We start from the raw sequence: 21720 nt of genomic DNA, 5'->3' as shown, positions 1-21720 counted from the left end.
GACCTTTCTCTCTGTCTCTCTCTCTCTCACTGTCCACTCTGCCTATCAAAAAAAAATATATATATATATATATATATTGTTGGGCCTTCAAACTTGCTTTGAGTAACTTGCAGCCCATGCAAAGCTACTTGAGAAAATCAGCAAGATGCAATAAGGTTGGTTATGTTGCCAAAAATAAAACCACACTTGAAAAAGACTGAAGTTAAAGCTCCATAATTTCTCGACCTTTTGGCCAAGTTCAAGTGTAAAATTAAGGCTCCATTTCTAATGTGCAGCTTCAGGTCCAAAACCATTTATGTTCCGATAAGGTCACCTGGCCTCCGTCTGCCTCTCTACTTGAAGTCCCTTGATTAGAGACTGATAGACAGCAGGCCCTCACCCCCTCCTCCCCATCCTTCTCCTTCCTCCCCGCTACCACCTTCTCCGAATCTCTCCATCCCTAGATGACTGCCTGATTAAAAACTGGTAGTTTATAATGCGTTTAGGAGGTGGGCAGTGTGGTAGTTAGAAGCATAGACTCTGAATCAGATCAGAGTGGGCCAAAGTGATAGCCTAACTAGCTGTGTGACCTTTTGGAAGTCACATAACCTCTCCGTGCTTCAGTTTATTATCCATAAAATTTGGATACTTTCACTTTTCAATGGTGAGAATTGAGCAGAAAGCGTGTGGCATGGTCGCTAACAGCTGCCTGCTTACCCACCCTAATACCCTCTGCCTTCCATAACCATTACACTTGCTCTGGGATCCTCTTTCTCGTGGTTGTTATAGCTAGCAAGATCAAACTCAGGAAACCTGGGAGAACACTGCCTCCCGTAACTCGGCCTCTCTGGTCACTTGGATTTTTTTTTGGTTAAGATTTATTTACTTGAAAGACAGTGTTACAGAGAGAGAGGGGAAGACAGAGAGAGATGGAGATAGGGGTGGGGGGGTCTTCCACCTGCTGGTTCGCTCCATATCTATGGCTGCATATCTCCAGCAGCTGATGTGCAGGTGAGGCAGGCAGCCCCTCCCAGCGTCAGGGCCTTCGCAGGGCTGGGCCTTGCTGGCAGCTGGGCCTGACACAGCTGACTCTGCTCCTCCCTCACCTCGGCCCAGAGCCTCTGCCGATCTTGCCTCAACTTGTGTCGGCCTTCCCAGCTGACAGCCTGCCCTTGGCACCTGCGCCATTGCCAGCTGAGGGGCTGCCAGCGCCTCCTCCGGGCTCTGAGCCTTCCAGTCTGGGGACAGCAGGGAGGGACACACCCTCCAGTCATGGTCGATCAAGAGAAGTCAGGACCCCCTTCCCTCTTCCAGGACCCCCGTCTGCTCTCAGCCCCTTCCTTCCAGGAGCCCAACGCAAGTCCCCCACCCCCTAAGCCTGGCCTCTTCCTGGCTTCCATGCCTATCTTTCCCGGTAATTAGAGAATTCCTCTGTTGACCCCTGCGGGGAACACTCTGCCTTTGAAGCTGACCTCAGTTGAATAATGGCTCCTAAGTGCTGGGGTTTTAGGCTCAGCCTTGGCTGCCTTCCCAGCCCTTCCCACTGGCCCATCCCTTGTGTCTCTGTGAGATGTACCTCCAGGGCGACCTGGGGCCTGGAGGGCTCGGGGAAGACCCTCCCCTGATGAGGCGGGTCCAGGGGGCGCTTTCCAGAGCCCTCGCCCCAGGTGCTGAGGCCATGCTGGGTCACACACAGGAAGGCTAGGATAGGCAGGCCTCTCCATGTGTCTGTCTGTCTGTCTGTCTCTCTCTCTCTCTCACACACACACACACTCCCGGCCAGGCCCTGTCTGGAGGCAGTTCAGGACATGTTCCTTCTGGTTGAGGACAAGGGACGACAGAGTCAGGGACAGGGCCCGGGCCCACTGAACCCCGCCTCCCCGCACAGCCCTGCACCCTGTGCCCTGTGCCCATTCTTGGAAGGAGAGAAGCCGTGGCCCTGTGGCCCAGGTGCTGCGCCCAGCTAAGGAGCCCGAAGATCCTCAAGCAACCATTCATTGACCAAACCTTTCGCTCACAGACCAGCTGGCGCCGGGCCTGCCTTTGCCATGAAGTGCAGCCTGCAGGGGTGGGGCTGGCCTTGAGGGGTCAGGGCCCCATACAGGCGACCATGACCTTGCAGGCTCTGTCTCAATAAGGACCTCTGCCGTCTTCCCCTGCGGAGCTGGGCCCCGGCCCCGCCTCCCACCCTCCTGCCGGTCCTGCTGCACCTGTCCTTATAAGGACAGTGCCGCCGGAGACGTGCGTTCTGTGTCCTCTGGCAGCTGCCCACGCAACGTCATCTGCTGTTTGCTCAAGATTTTTAACCTAAGACTGACTTTTTTTGTCATTAACAAAACGTTTCCACGTTGAGCAGGGACATTAACTGGGTGTCAGGAGAGGGCACCAGGGAGCCAGGGACCCTGGACCGACCAGCCCAGGGCAGTGCTGCCCCTCAGACTCCACACGCTCCCAGCAGCCAACAGATCTGAAAACTCCGGCAGGCCCTGGGCTGGTCACGTCCCCTGGTTCTTAAGTGACACCCTGTGTCCTTGGGAATGACCGCTCCCCCCGCCGTGGGCCATCTTGGTGTGTTGCCAGAGCATCTGTCACCCACCTGTCAGTCACTTGTCACCCACCCAGGGCCAGGCTGACGCTGGCCCGCACCTTGCAATCCTGAGCACCTGATTTCTCTGAGGCTGAGGCCTGAGAGGGGCTAGGAGGCTCTTTCCCCTTGACCCTGGCATTGCTTGGCTCCTGGCCTTGCCCGGGAGCCCTGAGCTAGCCCACGCCTGTCCAGAAGATCCTGTTCGCCTTGACTTAGCCATGGGACTGCTTCCCACGCTGACACGCAGAGCGCGCTGCTGGACAGAGAACTGGAGTGGAGGCAGCAGCCAGCAGTGAGCACATCCTGCCTGCCCAGAGCGGGAAGCCGGATGAGGGATGAGGGAGAGCTGGGCTGAGCCCGGGGCCCCTAGGAGGCCTGCAAGTCCTGCTCCTCATGGAGGGGCGTGGTCTCCCTCGGGGTACTTCCCTAGGGCTCCTGACCCTGCCGCTGGGGTCACTGCCGCCTCTTCCACTGGGAGGCCGGGCCCAGAGTGTGCCAGCAGGGGTTCCTGCCCGGGTCTGGCCAGCTGTGGTGCTCTGGGCGTGCGTGCAGAATGAGGAGTAAGGAGGGGGCCCTGAAAGCCCTGCAAGCAGGCAGGGCCCGGCTGGCTCAGGCCCTGTGATGTGGTGCTTTGGGGCACACGCAGCAGCTTCAGGAAGGCAGCAGGGGCCGAGCAGACATGGACGTGGGCGGCTGGCCCTGAGCAGGATGGCCGCTGGGAGCCAGGGAGCCGGGCAGAGGCGGACGGCTGCTGTGGGGCGAGGAGCCGTGCCCCCCCCCCCGCCCCGTCTCTGTGATGGGCCGGGTGGGGCAGGCTCCCGGGCTCCGCTCTGAGCGTCAGCCATTCTTCTGTTCTCTGTCACTGTGTAGCCAGGCCGAGGTGTCAAGACGGACATTTCTGGCCGGCGCCGCCGCGGCTCACTAGGTTAATCCTCCACCTGCAGCGTCGGCACCCTGGGTTCTAGTGCCGGTTGGGGCGCTGGATTCTGTCCTGGTTGCTCCTCTTCCAGGCCAGCTCTCTGCTGTGGCCCAGGAGGGCAGTGGAGGATGGCCCAAGTGCTTGGGCCCTGCACCCGCATGGGAGACCAGGAGAAACACCTGGCTCCTGGCTTCGGATCAGCACAGCATGCCAGCCGTAGCAGCCATTTGGAGGGTGAACCAACGGAAGGAAGACCTTTCTCTCTGTCTCCCTTTTACTGTCTAACTCTGTCAAAAAAAAAAAAAAAAAAAAAAAAAAGATGGCCATTTCACAGGTCCTTCACTGTGCCCAAGCTGAGCCTCTCAGGGACAGAGGCCCAAAGAGCCAAGGGTGGGGTGGGGGTGGGGTATCCTGGCAGAGGGGAGGTAGCACACAAAGATGAAACCATTTTGCTTATTAATATTTCCCTAAGTTAATAAGCTGCATGGGCTCTTGCCACGTATTCAGAGAAGAATTGTGAACACTGGCTCAAATAGACCAGGCAGCATGGTAAGTGTTAAGGATTTTATTCAGTGTGAGATGCATAGGAGAGTGAGGGCTCTCTCTAAGAAAGAAAAGTCTAGAAATTAAGTTGGGGTCCATACCAAGCAGGGAGCAGGTCAGGAGCTGCGTGCAGTAAGTGTTTGGTTATGAGCAGCCACAAGTAGCATAGCACAGGTAGTGAAGGGAAGGCAGAGAGAGCCCAGGAGCCAGCCATGTGTAGCCAGCATGTAGACAGGCAAGCAGGGAGCTGGCGCCCCGAAGGCACAGGCAGCAAGAGCAACAAGGGGAAATAATGGTGAAAAAGGGGCTGGGCCCACCATGTTCCAGGCCTTTTATCCACTTCCAAAGGGGCGTGGTTACGTATGTAGCCTGATTAGCAGGTGGGCACACAGGTGGGGTCAGGTAGGGGGATGTGCTCACCCAGGGGCATGGTGAAGGCGTGGCCTTCCAGCTCACAGATCTAATCAATCTTATCCTATCTGCCTGCCTACATCAAAGGGAGGTGTCAGAGGAGAGCTGGAGGAGGCTCACATTGACCGGGGGAGGGCCCCACAGGGACAGCACAAGGCCAGCGAGGCCACCCAGAGGCCACCACAACCTGGAGACCGAGAGCTGTGAGGAGAGGGCCAACTCACAGCAGCAGTGGAGGAAAAAAGGCCAGTGCAAGACCACCCTGCAGCGGGCAGCCAAGAAGCAAGGCCTGGCATCACGCGCTGCCCCCCCACCTTCTGTGACGTCCAGTGACGTCATGGGGGCGGGGCAGGAGAAGCAGAGTCAGGGCGGGGAGCTGGGGGTACTGGCCAGGAGCACCCCTGTGGTACCCGCCACCCCGCTTCCTACAGGAACCGGCCTGCATTTTCCAGCAAGCGCCCTTCCGGCCCCCAACAGCAGGGGCTTCATGTAATCCACGCAGTGACTGTGGAGGCGGCCCTGTCATCATCACCGTCATCACCTTCCTCTCCACTTTATGAAGAAACTGGGTTTCCCCAGACCACACAGCAGGCAAACAATGCACTTGAACTTGAATCCAGGTCCCCTGACGCCAAAACCCATGCTTAGGGCCAGCGCCGCGCCTCAACAGGCTAATCCTCCACCTTGCGGCGCCGGCACACCGGGTTCTAGTCCCGGTCGGGGCGCCGGGTTCTGTCCCGGTTGCCCCTCTTCCAGGCCAGCTCTCTGCTGTGGCCCGGGAAGGCAGTGGAGGATGGCCCAAGTGCTTGGGCCCTGCACCCACATGGGAGACCAGGAGAAGCACCTGGCTCCTGCTTTTGGATCAGCGTGGTGCGCCGGCCGCAGCGTGCTGGCCACGGCGGCCATTGGAGAGTGAACCAACGGCAAAAAGGAAGACCTTTCTCTCTGTCTCTCTCTCTCTTTTTCCACTCTGCCTGTCAAAAAAAAAATGCTTAACCGGTTGTCAGCCTTCACCTCATGGAGGGACAAGCACAGGGTGGGCCTTCCTCATAGAAAGGGTTTCAATGAAGGGAGGAGAGGAGGGACAGGAGTTTAGGGGGCTGAGAGACAAATGCTGGCCTCTAAGTCCCCACTTCACCTTCAGAAGACCCTTCAGGGTAGGAATTGTCTCCTTGTTTGGAGTTGAGGTGCCTTAATCTCAGAGAGGTCACCTGGTCACACAGCAGTCACTGTCGGAGCCAGGGTTTGGCTCCCCAGGCAGCTGGCAGAGCTGTCCCTGGGTTGCATGGCGCCTACAAGACCCCCCCGCCCCGCGCTGTCCCTCTCAGAGCCTGCGGAAGGCCCTGGCTACAGTGAAGATGCGCTCCCTGCAAGGAGCAGCCGGCAGTGGCTTCAGCCCCCCTCGGGGTTGAACAAATCGGACGTGTGCGGTTAGAAGGGCCGGCGTGCCCAAACACCACCAGCACTGACCAAGGCCTTCGCAGCCAGCGGGAAGAATGGGACACAGGAGGCTGGGCTTTTCCTGGAGAAAGTCAGGCTGGAGGCTGGAACGGGACAGGGCAAGGCCAGGTCCGGCCCCGTGGGAACCACCCTCTGGGGTGTCCCAGCAGCGGCCCTAGTGACCCGCATGGCGGGCTGGGAAGAGGCTACTGCAGATGCAGGTTTAGCTCAGGTGACCTCCTGGCTGTGTGTCCCCCTTGTCCTCCCTGTCCCCGCCGAGACGGGGTGGACTAGACGCTGCACCCTGCTCCACACCCTCATCCCTTTCTTAGCTGCTGGGGTGGCACAGAGGGGTCCCTTTTCTGTGCTCCCCATGCTTGGGGGGGGGGGGGCAGAATCATCCATTCCTCTGCCACAGGGCGCAGAGGCAGTGACTGGCCGCAGCTGTGTCTCCCACAGCTCGGCTAATTTGCCTGGGAAGTGACAGCAACTTTGAAGCAAAGCAATTAGGATGAAAAGAGGCCCAGCTGCTTGGGGCCAAAGGAAGATAAACAGCCAGGCCCTCTGTGTGCTCCCGGGCCAAGAGGAGCAATCCTTCATGGGATGATCAGCGTTTCCAACCCCAGCCTTCCCCCGCCTTGAGGGAAGAGACGCGACTCCCAGCCGCTGTGGTTCCCAGCTCTTGCCACAGCGTACTGCGCACTCCACAGCTCATCGCCTCCTCCTGGACGTCTTCCTGGCCACCCCTACAGCCCCACCAGGAATGGCAGCCTTGCCTCTGAAACCCCACGGCCTCTCTGCGTAGCTCTCCCATGAGCTGTCCCTGGACGGGCCCATCTGTGAACTCATTTGTCAACAGATGAGCATCGCTCATTCATCCAACAAGGATGGGGCCAGCACGGTTGCGGTGGCGCGGCTTGTGGTGCTGGCATCCCACATCGGAGTGCCAGTTACAGTCCTGGCTGCTCTGCTTCTGATCCACCTTCCCACTAACGCGCCTGGGAAGGCAGCAGATGATGGCTCAAGTGGTCGGGCCTCTGCACCCACGCGGGAGACCCGGATGGAGTTCCAGCCTCCTGGATGTGGCCTGGCCCAGGCCTGGATGTTGCAGCATTTGGGGAATGGTCAGCGGATGAAGAGCCTTCTGTCACTCTGCTTTTCAAATAAGTTAATTAATTTTAAAAAAAACAAATATTTATTGAGTTCTGTCTACATTCTAGGTACTGGTGGTAGAGCATGGAAAACAGACAAAACAGACAAAAACCTCTGTCTTCACAGAGCTCACATTTTAGCAGGCAGAAACACAACAGGAGGTAACAACACGGAAGACGATGCCGCCAAAGGACTGGGGAATGCAGAGAAGGGGGCGGTAGGAAGACCTCCACGGTGGTGCTATGGCGCAGCGGGTAAAGCCGCCGCCTGCAGTACCAGCTTCCCATATGAGTGCTGGTTCAAGTCCCGGCTGCTCCACTTCCCATCCAGCTCTCTGCTATGGCCTGGGAAAGCAACAGAAGATGGCCCAAGTCCTTGGGCCCCTGCACCCACATGGGAGACCAGGAAGAAGCTCCTGGCTCCTGGCTTCGGATCAGCACAGCTCCAGCTGTTGCAGCCATTTGGGGAGTGAACCTGCAGATGGAAGACCTCTCTCTGTCTCTGTCGCTCCCTCTAACTCTGCTTTTCAAATAAATAAATAAACCCAAAAAGAAAGAAAGGCCTCCAAATGGAAGTGGCCTCCGGGCACAGGACCTTGGGGAACTGGGGGGTGAGCCAGGCAGAGGAACCCCATCTAAAAGCCGCGATCTGGGGTGTGTGTGCCTGCTATGTCAACAGAGCAGCAGTGAGGCCAGGGGAATGGTGTCAGAGATGGGGCTGGGGGAAACAGGCCAGGAGATCCGGAATGGAGTGGGCTGCAGAGCCACACATCCTGACTGTTGTGTGCAAGGCTCTGGCTGCCAGGTGATGACTGAAGGGAAGAAAGCAAGGCTGCCAGCCCCGGTGGGATGCGGGGAGGCCGGCTTCTCTGCCTGTGCCCAACTGGCCGTATTAGCAAAGCAGGCACATTTGCAGGGAGGGGAGAGCTTGGGGTTCAGGGCGTTGAGAGTCAGATGAGCCCCGCAAAGAGGCGAGGTTACAGAGGGCGGGGCAAGGGGAGGGGCGTATTAGGGAGGCCGCCAGACACCCTGCTCCTCAGCCAAGCAGGAGCCCAGCACACAGCACAAGCAGATGGCCCTGCGTTCAGAGCCAGGCTCCGCCACTTCCTAACCGGGTCTCTCCCAACTGTGTGACCTTGGGGTGAGTTTTGTTTTGTTTTCCTTTAAAAGGGGGTGGGGGTTCTACAATTCTCAGAAGCTCAAGAGAGCCCGCTGTGGGAAAGCGCCCTGTGAGCACTCTGTCGTTAAGCATCAAAGCTACAGAAAGGGCCGCTCAGACGGAGGAACAGCAAACAGCAGAGCCAGCAAGCCCCCATCGGGGCGGCTGCAGGGCAGCGGGGCACTGAGGTCTCCGGCCACGAGAGCCCACAGCTCAGTGTCACGGGTCTCTGTGCCGGCAGGTGCTCGGCACTGGTCAGGACAGCGAGCCAGGAGGAAATCCTCAAGAAAAATTACTCACGACTTGAAAGAGAAGCAAGGTGCCAGCGCTGTGGCGCAGTAGGTTAATCCTCTGCCTGTAGCACCGGCACCCCATATAGATGCTGGTTCGAGTCCTGGCTGCTTCTTTTCCCATCCAGCTCTCTGCTATGGCCTGGGAAAGCAGTAGAAGATGGCCCAAGCACTTGGGTCCCCGCACCTATGTGGGAGACTCAGAAGAAGCTCCTGGCTCCTGGCTTCGGATTGGCCCAGCTCTGGCCATTGCAGCCATCTGGGAGTGAACCAGTGGATGGAAGACCTCTCTCTCTGTCCCTCCCTCTCACTGTCTGTAATTCTACCTCTCAAATAAATAAAAATTTAAAAAGAGAAGCAAAAGGAGGCCTGCATGTCCTAGGGTGGCAGTGGACAGCAAGCACAGAATTACTCGATCATCGAGGGGAATGTTAGCTTTTACAATTTCTTAGCAAGTAGGGCCCAGCCTTCGTAAACTTCTGGGCTAGTTTGCAGATGCACACACAGATATGCCCATGCCTGTGTGTGAGGATGCAAAGGATTTTTTTTTCCAGTAAGAGAACCACAACATGTATGGTTTCAGTGCCCCATAAGACATTCAGTAGCTTCACTCCTAACTCCTAACTTAGTCACCAGCAAGTCCTGTGCAACTAATTAGATCTCTTGCGCGCTCTTTTCCACCAGCCTCGTCACTCCTCTGGTTCTCCTCCTAGCAAGTGAAGTAAATCACGGATACGTGGTAAAAATTCATCCTTTAACAGAACCGCAAGTAAGGACTCTGCCACGCTGTGTGGCTTCAGAGCAGTCATTCAGCTTCTGAGGGTCCCGCGTCTCTTCTACCATGGGGCAGGTGCCCAGCTCCCAGGACTGTGGCCGTCTGAAGCGGCCGATGGGTATGAAAGTACTGTGCACAGCAATCAGGATGCCGAAGCCAGGGTTTATTGTTGCGACTCATCAGACCAGGCTACTCCGGGGCTGGCGGGGCTCAGGCCTTGGAGGGCAGCTTTCGCTTATGTCTTGGGCTTGGCCCACAGGTCAGGAGAAGAGGCAGCTAAGGGCAGCCTTGACACTTGGCTCCATGGCTAGGAGGTGCCATGCTGATGCTGTGTTCTCTGCTTCTGATGAGGTCCTGGAGGATGGAGGCCATCGAGGACTACTCAGAGCCGTCTGCCCCAAGGGCACGGAGAGGCTGGAGGGCCAGGGCAGAGAATTCTAAAGGAGGGACCAGAGCCCTCATCTGACAGCAGAGGTCTCTAAGTGGCCTCTGCAGCCCCAGTGCTTGCAAGACTTCATCGTTTCATTCTGCAGGTGGGCAGGTGCACAGCCCTGCACAGGTTGAACACACACACACACACACACGGAAGGCGGTCGCAGCCAAGGGTCCAATGAACACTGCAGGCACAGAGGTCAGAAAAATGGGGAGCTGCACAGAAAAGGTGGGTACAGAGCCAACAGAGAAAGGGGGCAGGGAAGACACTCCAGGCCCAGAGAAAGGCAGCAGCAGAGGGGAGGAAGAGGGACTGAACCCTGAGAATGTGGGGAGGGGATGCGACCAAGGAAGACGGGGAGGCAGCACTGGGCGCATCCCTCGAACAACCTCAAGTCATGGCGTCTGTCCAGTGCCCCTGCGCCGATGGCAAGAAAGGGGTGAGCAAGGGGCTCGCCCTTGGTGCTGCCCTGAGGCTTCACATTCACAGAGAAGTCGGGGGGCATCCTCCCTCCCTCCCACAGATCTCACTTCCTGTTCAGCTCAGCTGCCTGCGACAACCGCCAGGCCACAGCCCCTGCCTGACCGCCTCCATCCACAGCTGCTTTTCCTCCAAGACAGAGCTCAGAGACCCTTCCCACCCGCTCCCGGCCCCTCCTCCCTGCCTGTCACTCTCTCCTGAGCGGTCACTCTCTCCAGTATGAGCCTGTGCTTACAGCAGCTACTGTGTCCTGCCTGACCTCACTCCCCACCCCCACGGTCTGCACAGCCTCCTCTTCCCTAGAATTCTGTAGCTTCCTCTCCCTGCTTTCCTCCTGCCCTGGTATCTTCAGTACTTTCTTTTATAACAGTGAGGATGGATTTTGTTTTTAAAAAGACCTTGCATTAAGGCAATGTGCACACACCATCTTGTGCCATACCTCTTGAGATCCAGACTCTAAGATGCATGAACCTCTCTCCTGCAACCACAGCTCTCATCAGACCCAGCACTGTGCTGGGCACACAGCAGGTGCCTCCTTTTTGCCTACTGATTGACAGTTTGCTCAGTGCCACTTAACCTAGCCCCTGCCCGTGCTCAAGGACTGGCCCATGCACATACAAACCTGGATTCTTCAAATCCCAGCATCCCCTCCACCCTCACTGGCACTGCCAACCAAGCCCTAAGCAGAGCCCAAGTTCGCGCCAGAAGGCGCTAGAGCTGTCTCCCCGAGGAGGGCCAGGTTGCCTAAGGCCACGCCCAACACACGCAGCCCCGGCTCAGGGCACACTCAGGGCGCCACCTCCCCAGCCGGCCCAGGGGTCACAGTTCTGGAGTTGTGGAGGCCATGGGCCCTGAAGCGCCAGGCGGCAGCCTCAGGAGAAAGGTCTGCAAGGAACCGGGCCGCGGGAAGCCGGCTTTTTCCCCGAGCAGTCGCCAGGCGCCACCCTCGATGGCGTAGAGCACCGTGAACACGCGGTTGACCGTGTAGACCGTGTCCCCGCGCACCACCGCCGTGAAGAGCGCGCCCTTGCTGTTGACGAACTGGCCGGGCAGCGCCGTCCACTGGCCCGTGGCCAGGTTGAGGCAGTCGATGGCGCAGTGCAGGAAGTCGTCGGAAGGCCCGTTGCGCACCACATAGAGGCTGTCGCGGTGGGCCACCATGCAGTGGCCATAGCTCTGCGGCCGCCGCAGCTCGGCCACCGGCAGCCAGGCATCGGGCCGCGCCGCGTACTCCACCACGGCCGTGGTGTCGGCTGGCCGCCACAGGCACACGAAGAGGCGGCCACGCGCGTGGGCGCAGGGCACGCCGGCGGCCGGCTGCGGCAGGTCGGCCACGAAGCTCCAGCAGCGGGCGGCCGGGTCGTAGCGCTCCACAGAGCTCATGGGCGTCCTCTGGAACTCGCCGCCGATGGCATAGAGGTAGCCGTCGAAGCCGGCCAGCGTCGTGTCGTAGCGCGGCTGGTGCGGGCTGGGGAACGGGCGCCACGTGCCGCCGTCGGGGTCGTAGCAGAAGCCCAGCTCCACCACCTCCTTGCTGGCGCCACGCACGCCGCCCACGATGTAGAGCTTGTTGCCCAGCGTGGCCACGCCCGCCAGCATCGTGCTGGCCTCCAGGGGCAGCGCGGCCAGCGTGCGCCACGCGTCCTCCTCCTCGTCCAGGTAGCACAGCGTCCGCGAGGCGTCCTCCAGGAAGCCGGGTGTGGGCGTGTGCGTGCTCACGGCCACGTAGCTGCTGGGCCGCTGGGCGGCCACGTAGGCGCGCGCCTCGGGCAGGGCCAGCTCGGCCGCCAGCTCGCGCGCGCCGTCGCGGATGAAGAGCGCGGCGCTGTGGAGCAGCTCGTGCAGGCCGAAGGCGGCGGCCGCGTCGCACAGCAGCGCGCAGTTGTCCGACGTGAGGCTGTGCTCCAAGAAGCGTGCCAGCGCCGGCGCCTGCAGGAAGGCGGCGCACTCCACGGCCTGCAGCAGCTCCTCGGCGGCCGCCAGCGCCGGGCGCTCCCCGCGCAGCACCTGCAGCGTGGTGCGGAAGCCGCTGGCGCTCAGCACGCCCAGGCGCACCTCGGCCGCGCGCGCCTCGCGCATGCCGGAGCGGAAGAGGCCGTGGAAAAAGCCGCAGTGCTCCACTAGCAGGGCCCGCTCGGCCTCGAAGAGCTGGCCGCCCACCCACACCTGCACCGCGGCCTCCGGGCCCCGCGGCATGGCGAGCAGGAGGGGAGGCGGCCGCCGACGCCGGGGCTCCCCCAGTGCGGAAAATGCTTCCCCGGGGGATATAAATATCTCCCTGGCTAAAGATAGTACGGCTCATGTGATGTGGTGGCCCGGGGCTGGGTGGCCGCGGGCCCGGAGGACGGCTAGACCGGTGTGGCGGTTCCCTGTTGCAGGAGGAGCAGTACCCATATCTCTAGCACCTACTGCGTGCCGGGCGCTGCGATGGCCCCTTACTGAGATGGCACGTGGGCCACACCTCGCACCGGCCCTGTGCCCTGTGCGAATGCCTGAGCTCCTGGGTATGCTGTTTCCTCTTCTGGAAAATGGGGCCGGGGCTGTGGCGGAGAAGGATAAGCCTCCGCCTGCAGCGCTGGCATCCCATATGGCCGTGAGTTCGAATCCTGGCTGTTCCACTTGCGATCCAGCTCCCTGCTGATGGCCTGGGAAAGCAGCGGAGGATGGACCAAGCGCTTGGGCCCCTGCACCGATGTGGTCCTGCTCCCATGTGGGAGACCCAGAAGTTCTGACTCCTGGCTTCAGCCTGGCCCAGCCTCTGCCATTGCAGCCATTTGGGGAGTGAACCAGCGGATAGGTCTCTCTCTCTCTCTCCTTCTCTCTCTATCTCTGCCTTTCAAATAAATAAATCTTTTAAAATAAATGCAGTGGGGGCCGGCGCTGCGGCTCAGTAGGCGAATCCTCCGCATGCAGCGCCGGCACCCCGGGTTCTAGTCCCGGTCAGGGCGCCGGATTCTGTCCCAGTTGCTCCTCTTCCAGGCCAGCTCTCTGCTGTGGCCCAGGAAGGCAGTGGAGGATGGCGCAACTGCTTGGGCCCTGCACCCGCGTGGGAGACCAGGAGGAAGCACCTGGCTCCTGGCTTCGGATCAGCACAGTGCGCCGGCCCTGGCAGCCATTTGGGGGGTGAACCAACGGAAGGAAGACCTTTCTCTCTGTCTCTCTCTCTCTCTCTCACTGTCTAACTCTATCTGTCAAAAAAAAAAAAAATGCAATGGGAAGCATTAGCTATGAGGGTGGGGCGCACAGGTCAGAGGAAGGGGTAGAAGATGAGCGAGTAGCGTGGGCCAGGACCTCTCCAGAGCCATGCTCTCTGTGACATGGGATGAATAGCAACCCTGCATTGCAGATGCGTGTCCAGTAAAGGCGCCGTATGTGCCCGATTCCTCCACTGGGGGCTCCGGAGCTTGGGGAAAGGAAAGTGGGGCTGCTGAGGCGATGGGTGCCTGCAGATGGGAAGCAGGGCTTCTTGACATAATAATGGTTAACTTTGACCTTGTGTGAAATGTGGACACCATTGTAAGCACTTTGCACCAGCTCCTTCGATCATCGCAACAATCCTATGCAAGGGATCTTTAAAATGTTCTTGGAGGGCAGGCATCCAGCACAGTGTCTAAGATAACTACATCCCATATAGAAGTATCTGGGTTTGAATCCTGGGCTCTGCACATGACTCCAGCTTCATGCTAATGCAGACCTTGGGAGGCAGCTCAGGTGATTGGTTTCCTGCCACCCACGTGGGAAGCCTGGATTCAGTTCCCAGTGTCTGCCCCCTGCAGCTCCAGCTGTTGCAGATATCTGGGGAGTGGACCAACAGATGGGCGCACACTCTGTTTCTCTCTGTGTCTTTCAAATAAAAGATTTTTTTAAAGATTTATTTATTTGAAAGAGTTACACAGAGAGGAGAGGCAGAGGCAGAGGTAGAGGCAGAGGGAGAGAGAGAGAGAGAGAGAGAGGTCTTTCATCCGATGGCTCACTCCCAATTGGCCACAATGCCCAGAGCTGAGCTGATCCAGAGCCAGGAACCAAAAGCTTTTTCCTGGTCTCTCATACAGATGCAGGGGCCCAAGCACTTGGGCCATCTTCCACTGCTTTCCCAGGCCACAGCAGAGAGCTGGATCAGAAATGGAACAGCTAGGACTCAAACCGGCACCTGTATGGGATGCTGGCACTGGAGGTGGCAGCTTTACTCACTACATCACAGCACTGACCTCTCAAATAAATGATTTTTAAAAACTGATGGGGCTGAGGCTGGGGTAGCAGGTTAAGCTGCCATCTGCAGCACTGGCATCCCATGTTCAAGCTGGTTTGAGTCCCGGCTGCTCCACTTCTTTTTTATTTATTTAATTTTTTAAAAAAAGATTTATGTACTTATTTGAAAAGCAGAGTTATAGAGAGGCAGAGGCAGAGAGAAAGAGGGAGGGAGGGAGGGGGGGAGGGAGAGAGAGAAAGAGGGAGAGAGAGAGAGAGAGAGAGAGAGAGAGAAAGTCTTTCATCTGTTGATTCACTTCCCAAATGTCTGCAATGGCCAGAACTGGGCAGATCTGGAGGTGGGTGCAGGGGCCCAAGGACTTGGGCCTTCTTCTTCTCCTTCTTCTTCTCCTTCTCTCTTATGTAATAAATATAAATTTCATAGGTATAGCTTTTGGAATATAGTGATTCTTGCCCCCATACCTGCCCTCCCACCTCCACCCCTGTCCCACCTCCTACTCCCTCTCCCATCCCGTTCTTCATTAAGATTCATTTTTAATTATCTTTATATACAGAAGATCAACTTAGTGTATACTAAGTAAAGATTTCAACTGTTTGCACCCACACAGACACACAAAGTATAAAGTACTGTTTGAAGACTAGTTTTACCATTAATTCTCATAGTATACCTCATTAAGGACAGAGGTCCTACATGGGGAGCAAGTGCACAGTGACTCCTATTGTTGGTCTAACAATGGACACTCTTGTTTATGATGTCAGTAATCACCCGAGGCTCTTGTCATGAGCTGCCAAGGCTATGGAAGCCTTTTGAGTCCACAAACTCCATCAGTATTTAGACAGGGCCATAAGCAAAGTGGAAGTTCTCTCCTCCCTTCAGAGAAAGGTACCTCCTTCTTCATCTTCTACTGCTTTCCCAGGCCTTAGCAGAGAGCTGGATTGGAAGTGGAACAGCCAGGATACGAACTGGTGCCTATATGGGATGCCGGAACTGCTGGCAGCTGTTTTACCCACTACGCCACAGTGTCAGCCCCTGTTCCACTTCTGATCCAGCTCCTTGCTAATATGCTGGGGAAAGCAGCAGCAGATGGCCCAAGTACTTGGGCCCCTGCACTGTTTGAGAGACCCAGAAGAGGTTTGAAGCTTCTGACTCCTGGGTTTGGATCAGCCCAGCTCCGGCCATTCTGGCCGTTTGGGGAGTGAACCAGTTGATGGAAGCCCTCTCTGTCTCTCTGTGTCTCTCCCTCTCTTTTTGTAACTCTGCCTTTCAAATAAATAAAACTATCTCTTTAAAAAAGTCTATGGAACATGCATGTTATGAGAAAACTATGTACAGATTTCTATATTTTTGTTCCAAAATACACTTGTTTTAATTCCATACCCATGAACTTTTTGAAGTATCCTCATTTCCCCCATTTAATACATTATCCAAGTATTGCCTATGGCAGCACCGTGAGCTAGAGTGGACCCATTTCGCAGATACAGAGACTGAGGCACCAAGAGGTCTGGTCACATGGCCAGAGTGGCAGACGTAGGGCCTGGAGGCAGCGAATCGGAGCCTGGAGTGTGTTCCCCCACCCGCTGTGCTCTGCTGCTGTCCCTGTGGCAAACACTAGGCCGTCTCCTGTCAGGAGGTCGGAGCTGGAAGCAAGGGCAGGCTCAGATGGTTGGACGCCTCCGTGTGCAGAGTGGAGGACCTAGGACGGACAGCCCCAGGCGTGTGCAGAGTGGGAGACCTAGGACCTACAGCCCCAGGCCTCCTGCGGCCCACTCCAGGGCGCCTTTTTTTTTCCTTTTCTACTGCCTGGAACTTTCCTCCATGGCCAGGTAAGAGTCCACTTCCCAAAGCGTCAAGTAGAAGGAAACTTAGGGATTCTCTTCTCCTGCCCCCTTATTCTGCAGGCGAGGAAACAGGCCCAGCCCTGTGTGGGGTGGTACCTGCGGATCAGGAGCGGCTCAGCCACCTGCCTCCACCTGTCCTCACCTCCCGCAGCATGGAGTGTCTCACAGTGACCAAGCAGGGGGACTTCCTCCCCCTTGGGAAAGCCATGCGCCAGGCCCTCACGTGGGAATCTGCAGACCCCCACAAATGAGCCTCTCCTGCTGGGGACCTCCCACCCAGTTCACTTCATCAAATGCCTGATGACTGCGCGTGTGAGCCTGGGAAGCCAGAGGCCTGGAGGAGGCAGCCAGAAATGTCAGCGCTCAGCCCCAGGGACGGTACAGGAAGAGGGGGAGGAGACGGAGGGCATGGGCAGGCGTCCCCAGGAACACCATCCCAGGCTCTGTGCCAGCTCTCTCCTTGCCCGAGGCCAGGCTTTGGCTGCCCAGGCAGCAGGCGTGATGATCCATCTGTGTGCAGTGCCAGCTCCTGACTGTGTCCTTACTGGGGACCTGAGTGGTAGGGACAGGGCTTCACAGATGAGCGAAGAAAGGCTTGGAGATGAGACGGCCTTCCCTTAGTGACGAACAAGGATGTGGAACTGGCTTGAGCCCCCGTCAACCGACCCCAGGCCCTGTCCTCTGGCCCTAGCCTGCCTGCTCCTCACCCACCCAGCTGCTGTCTCCAGGGCTCAGATAAGGGGCCAGGTGAGCAGGGGCTGATTCCCAGGGGTTGATTTCCAGGGGTTGGGGCTACAGCACGGTCCTGGGGGCTTAGGTGCCTCCCTGTTGCAGACAGCTGGTAACTGGCAAGCACTACCAGATAGAACCATTCCCCAGAGCAGGAGGCACAAAGGATGGCAGGCAGCCCCTCCCAGCTGCAGTGTGCTCCCCGGGTGGGTTGGGGCTCGAGCACACTCCCACGTTCCACCTTCAGCAGCCAGGCGGTGGGGAGGGGGTCAGCCAAGGAGGGGTCCTAGGTCTGAAGCTGGCCCTGCCCCCCAGGCCCAGCAGGAGACTCTGTGCAGCTGGGGAAAGTTTCCTCCTTCCGGAAACAGAGTGGCCCTCTGGGATTTGGAGAGGAAAGGAACTATCCCGGCTGTGGGCGGCCCACGGAGTTCCCAGGCCCTGGCCGACCCCACACCAACCTCCCGCTCCGCTTTGCACCCCGCCCCGCCATCCACCCTCCCCTCCCCGCACTGGTGGAGGTTGGGGGTGGGGACAGGGAAGGAGTCGGCTCACACCGAGCCTTGCAGAGCGAAGCTCCAGCCCTGCTCCCCTCTGTATCCACCAGCGCGGGCACCCCGTGAGGGGCTGTCAGGGGGAGTCCCGCCCCGTGCCAGCTCCTCCTCTGCTAGAGGAGACACAGCCCTTGCCCTGGAGACTACCGGGGCTGGTCTGATGGGGAGCCCCGGCTCTTTCTGCCCACAGTGGTGTGTCTCTGGCCTCTTACGGGGTAAAGGGTAGCTTGCACTGCCTGAACCCAGGAGAGGAAGAGCCCTGGACTAGGAGCCAGGATTCCTGTGTGGGCTTTGATGCTAGCACTGTGCTGACTTGCAAAAGTGACCCAACCTCTCCAGGCCTCCGATGTTCATTCGTAAAGCCATGGACTTGGTTCTGCTTAGCTTAGCATCACCCCACCCAGGACGTGCCTTCACGCTGGGGCTCTGGGGAAGGCAGCAACCTCACCACCACGTCCTAGCTCCACGTGGAAGGGCTCCTGGAGAGCCTCGCTGGCCCTCCATGTCTGGACCTGTATACATCCCACCTGTTCACTCCAGGACATTTGTTGAGCACCTGCTGTGTGCCCACTGCAGTGCTCACGGCTGGGCCTCTGCACTTTTCAGTGCCCGAGGGCCTCCCGTGAGAGCCTTATGGGGAGATCAAAGGAATTGGGCTCCTTTGTTCTAATAGAATAGGCTCTCCCTTAAACCCAAGGTCCAGATTTCTCACGTGCCAGCTGTGACTTCTCCATGAGTAGATGTGGAGTGTGTGCCATTCATGTTTGCAGGAGCGAGGGACCCTAGCATTTGCTTTTCTGAACCGTGGGACAAGCTGTGGGCAGGACACTTTCCTATCTCATGTAATCCTTGATAGTATGCACATTTATTTACGGCAGAGGGAGAGAATGGGACAGAGATCTTTTCTCTGCTGGTTCATTCCCCAAATGCCTGCAACAGCTGGGACTGGGCCCGGATGAAGCCAGGAGCCTGGAACTCTACTGGATTTCCCACAGGGGTGGCAGGGGCCCCGGCACCTGATGGCTCGCAGGCTGGACATTAGCAGAAAGCTGGAACCAGAGTAGAGCTGGGACTTGAACCCAGGCACCCCAGAACTGGATGTGGGCACCCCAAGTGGTATCTTACCTGCTGTGCCAAACGCCTGCCCCGTCCTCGAAATCTGAGGGCAGCGCGGCTGATGCCTGGCCTGACAGTAGGGAGCCGAAGCTGCAGACCGGCTCAGTCCACAGCGCGCTCTGCCGGGTGCTGGACCAGCCGCCCGCAGGTGAGCTAAGTTCAGGCCAGGAAAGGGACTGGTTGTGGTGGTGGGGTGGGCGCTGGGCTCCTCCCAAGCTTCAGGCATTGAGCAGGGGCAGACGTTGGGCACTTAGCGTGCACAGCTGAGGGCCCCAGGAACCAGCTGGCAGCCAGCTCGAACAACCTCCGAACAAGGAGGAGCTGAGAGCATCTCTCCCATCACGGAGTCATGATGGAGTCTGCTCTGCACACTGCGGGAGGTGTGGGCGCCCCTCGGCTGCCGTCAGTGGCAGGGACTCGCAGATTTCCTGTGATGGCTCAGGTGGCTGGACTTCACCTGCCAGTGCAGCCGGACTCTGCCTCCTTGCAGTTCCCAAGTCCTTCTTGGGCCGAGAGGCTTGGATTTTTCTTTCTTTTAAAATTTATTTTGAAAGGCGGAGAGATGGAGATGGAGATGGACATGGACATGGACATGGAGATGGAGATGGAGATGGATGGAGATAGAGATGGAGGTGATAGAGATAGAGATAGAGTTAGAGGGAGAGGAAGAGGGAAGCAGAGGGAGGGGGAGGGGGAGGAGTAGGGGAGGGGAGGGGAAGGGGGAGAGAGAGAAAGAGAGAGAGAGAGAGAGAGAGAGAGAGAGGTCTACCATTCACTGGTTCACTTCTCAAATGCCCACAACAACCAAGGATGGGCCAGGCTGAAGCCAGGAGCCTGAAACTCAACCCGGATCGCCTGGAGCCAGTGTTGAGGTATACAGCCTGCGACGCTGACATCTCACATGACTTCTGATCCAGCCCCCTACTAATGGCCTGTGAAAAACAGCAGAAGATGGCCCAGGTGCTCGGGTTCCTACACCCACATGGGAGACCTGGATGAAGCACCTGGCTCCTGGCTTCCACCTGGCCCAGCCCCAACCATCGTGGCCATCTGGGGAGTGAACCAGAAGATAGAAGAGCTCTCTCTGTGTCTCTCCTTCTTTTTTTATAACTCTGATTTTCATATAAATAATTTTTAACATATTTATTCTTATTTATTTGAAAGGCACAGTTAGAGAGAAAGAGGGAGAATCAGAGAGAAAGACAGGGAGGGAGAGACAGATCTTCCATCCACTGGTTCACTCCTGAATGGCCACAATGGCTATGGCTGGGTCAGGCCAAAGCCAGGAGCCAAGAGCTTCATCTGGGTCTCCCACATGGGTGCGGGGGCCCAAGTACTCACTTCCCCAGGCCATGAGCAGGGAGCTCTATTGGAAGTAGAGCAGCCTGGACTCGAACCGATGCCCATATGGGATGCCAGTGTCACAGACAGCAGCTTTACCTGCTATGTCATAATGTCAGCCCCATAAATCTTTTAAAAAGAAGAAGAAGAAGAAGAAGAAGAAGAAGAAGAAGAAGAAGAAGAAGAAGCAGCAGCAGCAGCACCCGATCTCCCACGTGAGTGGCAGGGACCCAAGCCCTTGAGCCGTCACCTCCTGCTTCCCAGGGTGTGCACTAACAGAAAGCTAGAATCAGAAGTGGAGCTGCAACACGAACCCGAACATTCTGACATGGGATGTGGGCAGCCCAGGTGGCATCCTGCTGCCAAGCACCAGTGCTAGTCTGGGTTTGAAAGACCTCAGAACAGATGGACGCTGGGTAACCGCCTTCCCCCGCTCACTGCCTGCAGCACACCTGCCGGCCGATGGCCAGGCTCAGGTACACGGCGGGGGGGTCTGTGCGGGTCCCCAGCATGCCCTCTCTCCTGCAGAACTCCAGTGACTTCTGCTCCCCCTACATGCCCCTCCAGGTCCCCGTCTTCCTTCACAGGATGGGGCCAGCCCCAGGAAGTGGCTCAAACCCAGATCCCACTTTCTCAGCTCCTGAGAGCCCTAGAGGGTTTCGGGCCTGGAGCGTTAGCAAGAGGTGGTTTACCAGGCTCTCCCAGAAACATCCTTCTTCGTTGGTGGGAAGCTGCTACCAGCTCTGACCCCGAACCGAACCTCTGCCCGCTGGCCTGGGTTTCCTTGGTTTCCCTTGTGGGTGGCTGAGTAGATGAGTGACCATCTGGGAGAGGGGAGAGAAGGGGATGCAGTGAGAGGTCTCAGAGGCCCCCGTGCTCTTCCCCCGTCTAGCCTGAGCGCATTCTGGAAGTCAGGTCCCCAAGGTTCTAGAATGTACTCAGGCATGGAGCCCAGGGCTGATTCTGTCACCTGTGTTGGGTCTGGGTCACATCGTGGACTTTCAGATTTACTTTCCTCTTGTTTTTGTATCAAAGAAAATTGGGGTGGGGGGAGGGGGTCGGCGCTGTGGTGTAGAAGGTTAAGCCTCTGCCTGCAGTGCCGGCATCCCACATGGCGCCGGTTCAAGACTCAGCAGTTCCACTTCCAATCCAGCTCTCTGCTAATGCACCTGGGAAAGCAGCGGAAGATGGCCCATGTGTTTGGGCCCCTGCAACCACGTGGGAGACCTGGAAGAAGCTCCTGGTTCCTGGCTTTGGTCTGATCCAGCCCTGGCAGTTTCAACCATTTGGGGAGTGAACCAGTGGGTGAAAGATCTCTCTCTCTCTCTGTCTCTGTCTCTCTCTGTATTTCTGCCTTTAGAATAAATAATCTTTAAATATATATATTTATTTAAATTTTTTTCATTTATTTGAAAGGTAGAAAGAGAAAGAGATCTTCCATCTGCTGGTTCATTCCCCAAGTGCCTGGAACAACTGGGGCTGGGCCAGGCAGAAGCCAGGAGCCCAGAACTCCATCCAGGTCTCCCACATGGGTGGCAGGGACCCGAGACCCAGGGCCATCACCTGCTGCCTGCCAGGGTGCTCATTACCTGGAAGCTGATCCCAAGCAGAGGTGGGACTCAGAGCTCAGCACCGATCTGGGCTGCAGGCTCCTGGCAGGGCAGAGTCCCTGTGCTGCTGCGTGCCCACCTGCCCTCTGTCTCTGTTCACAGATGAGGAACCTGACTCCCAAGGCAAGGAGCTGGAGCCTTGGAGTCCAGGTTCCCCG

At 57.7% G+C, this 21720-nt stretch overlaps 1 protein-coding gene across 1 annotated transcript; it reads right to left on the bottom strand.

Annotated features, from left to right (window-relative positions):
- Positions 1-10986: 10986 nt before the first annotated feature.
- On the bottom strand, positions 10987-12363 carry KBTBD13 (kelch repeat and BTB domain containing 13). Its single transcript, XM_062204801.1, has one exon. The coding sequence runs from the start codon at positions 12361-12363 to the stop codon at positions 10987-10989; it is 1377 nt and encodes a 458-aa protein (XP_062060785.1).
- Between the last annotated feature and the right edge of the window lie 9357 nt (positions 12364-21720).

The sequence above is a fragment of the Lepus europaeus genome, chromosome 11 (genome assembly GCF_033115175.1).
Source record: "Lepus europaeus isolate LE1 chromosome 11, mLepTim1.pri, whole genome shotgun sequence".
In the NCBI taxonomy this organism is placed as follows: Eukaryota; Metazoa; Chordata; class Mammalia; order Lagomorpha; family Leporidae; genus Lepus; species Lepus europaeus.
Note: the sequence above shows the minus strand (reverse complement) of the source record. Positions and strands in the feature narration are given on the sequence as shown.

What these genes read in the sequence shown, in the direction of transcription:
- KBTBD13 (XM_062204801.1), bottom strand. Translation starts at nt 12,363, where the DNA reads ATGCCGCGGGGCCCGGAGGCCGCGGTGCAGGTGTGGGTGGGCGGCCAG.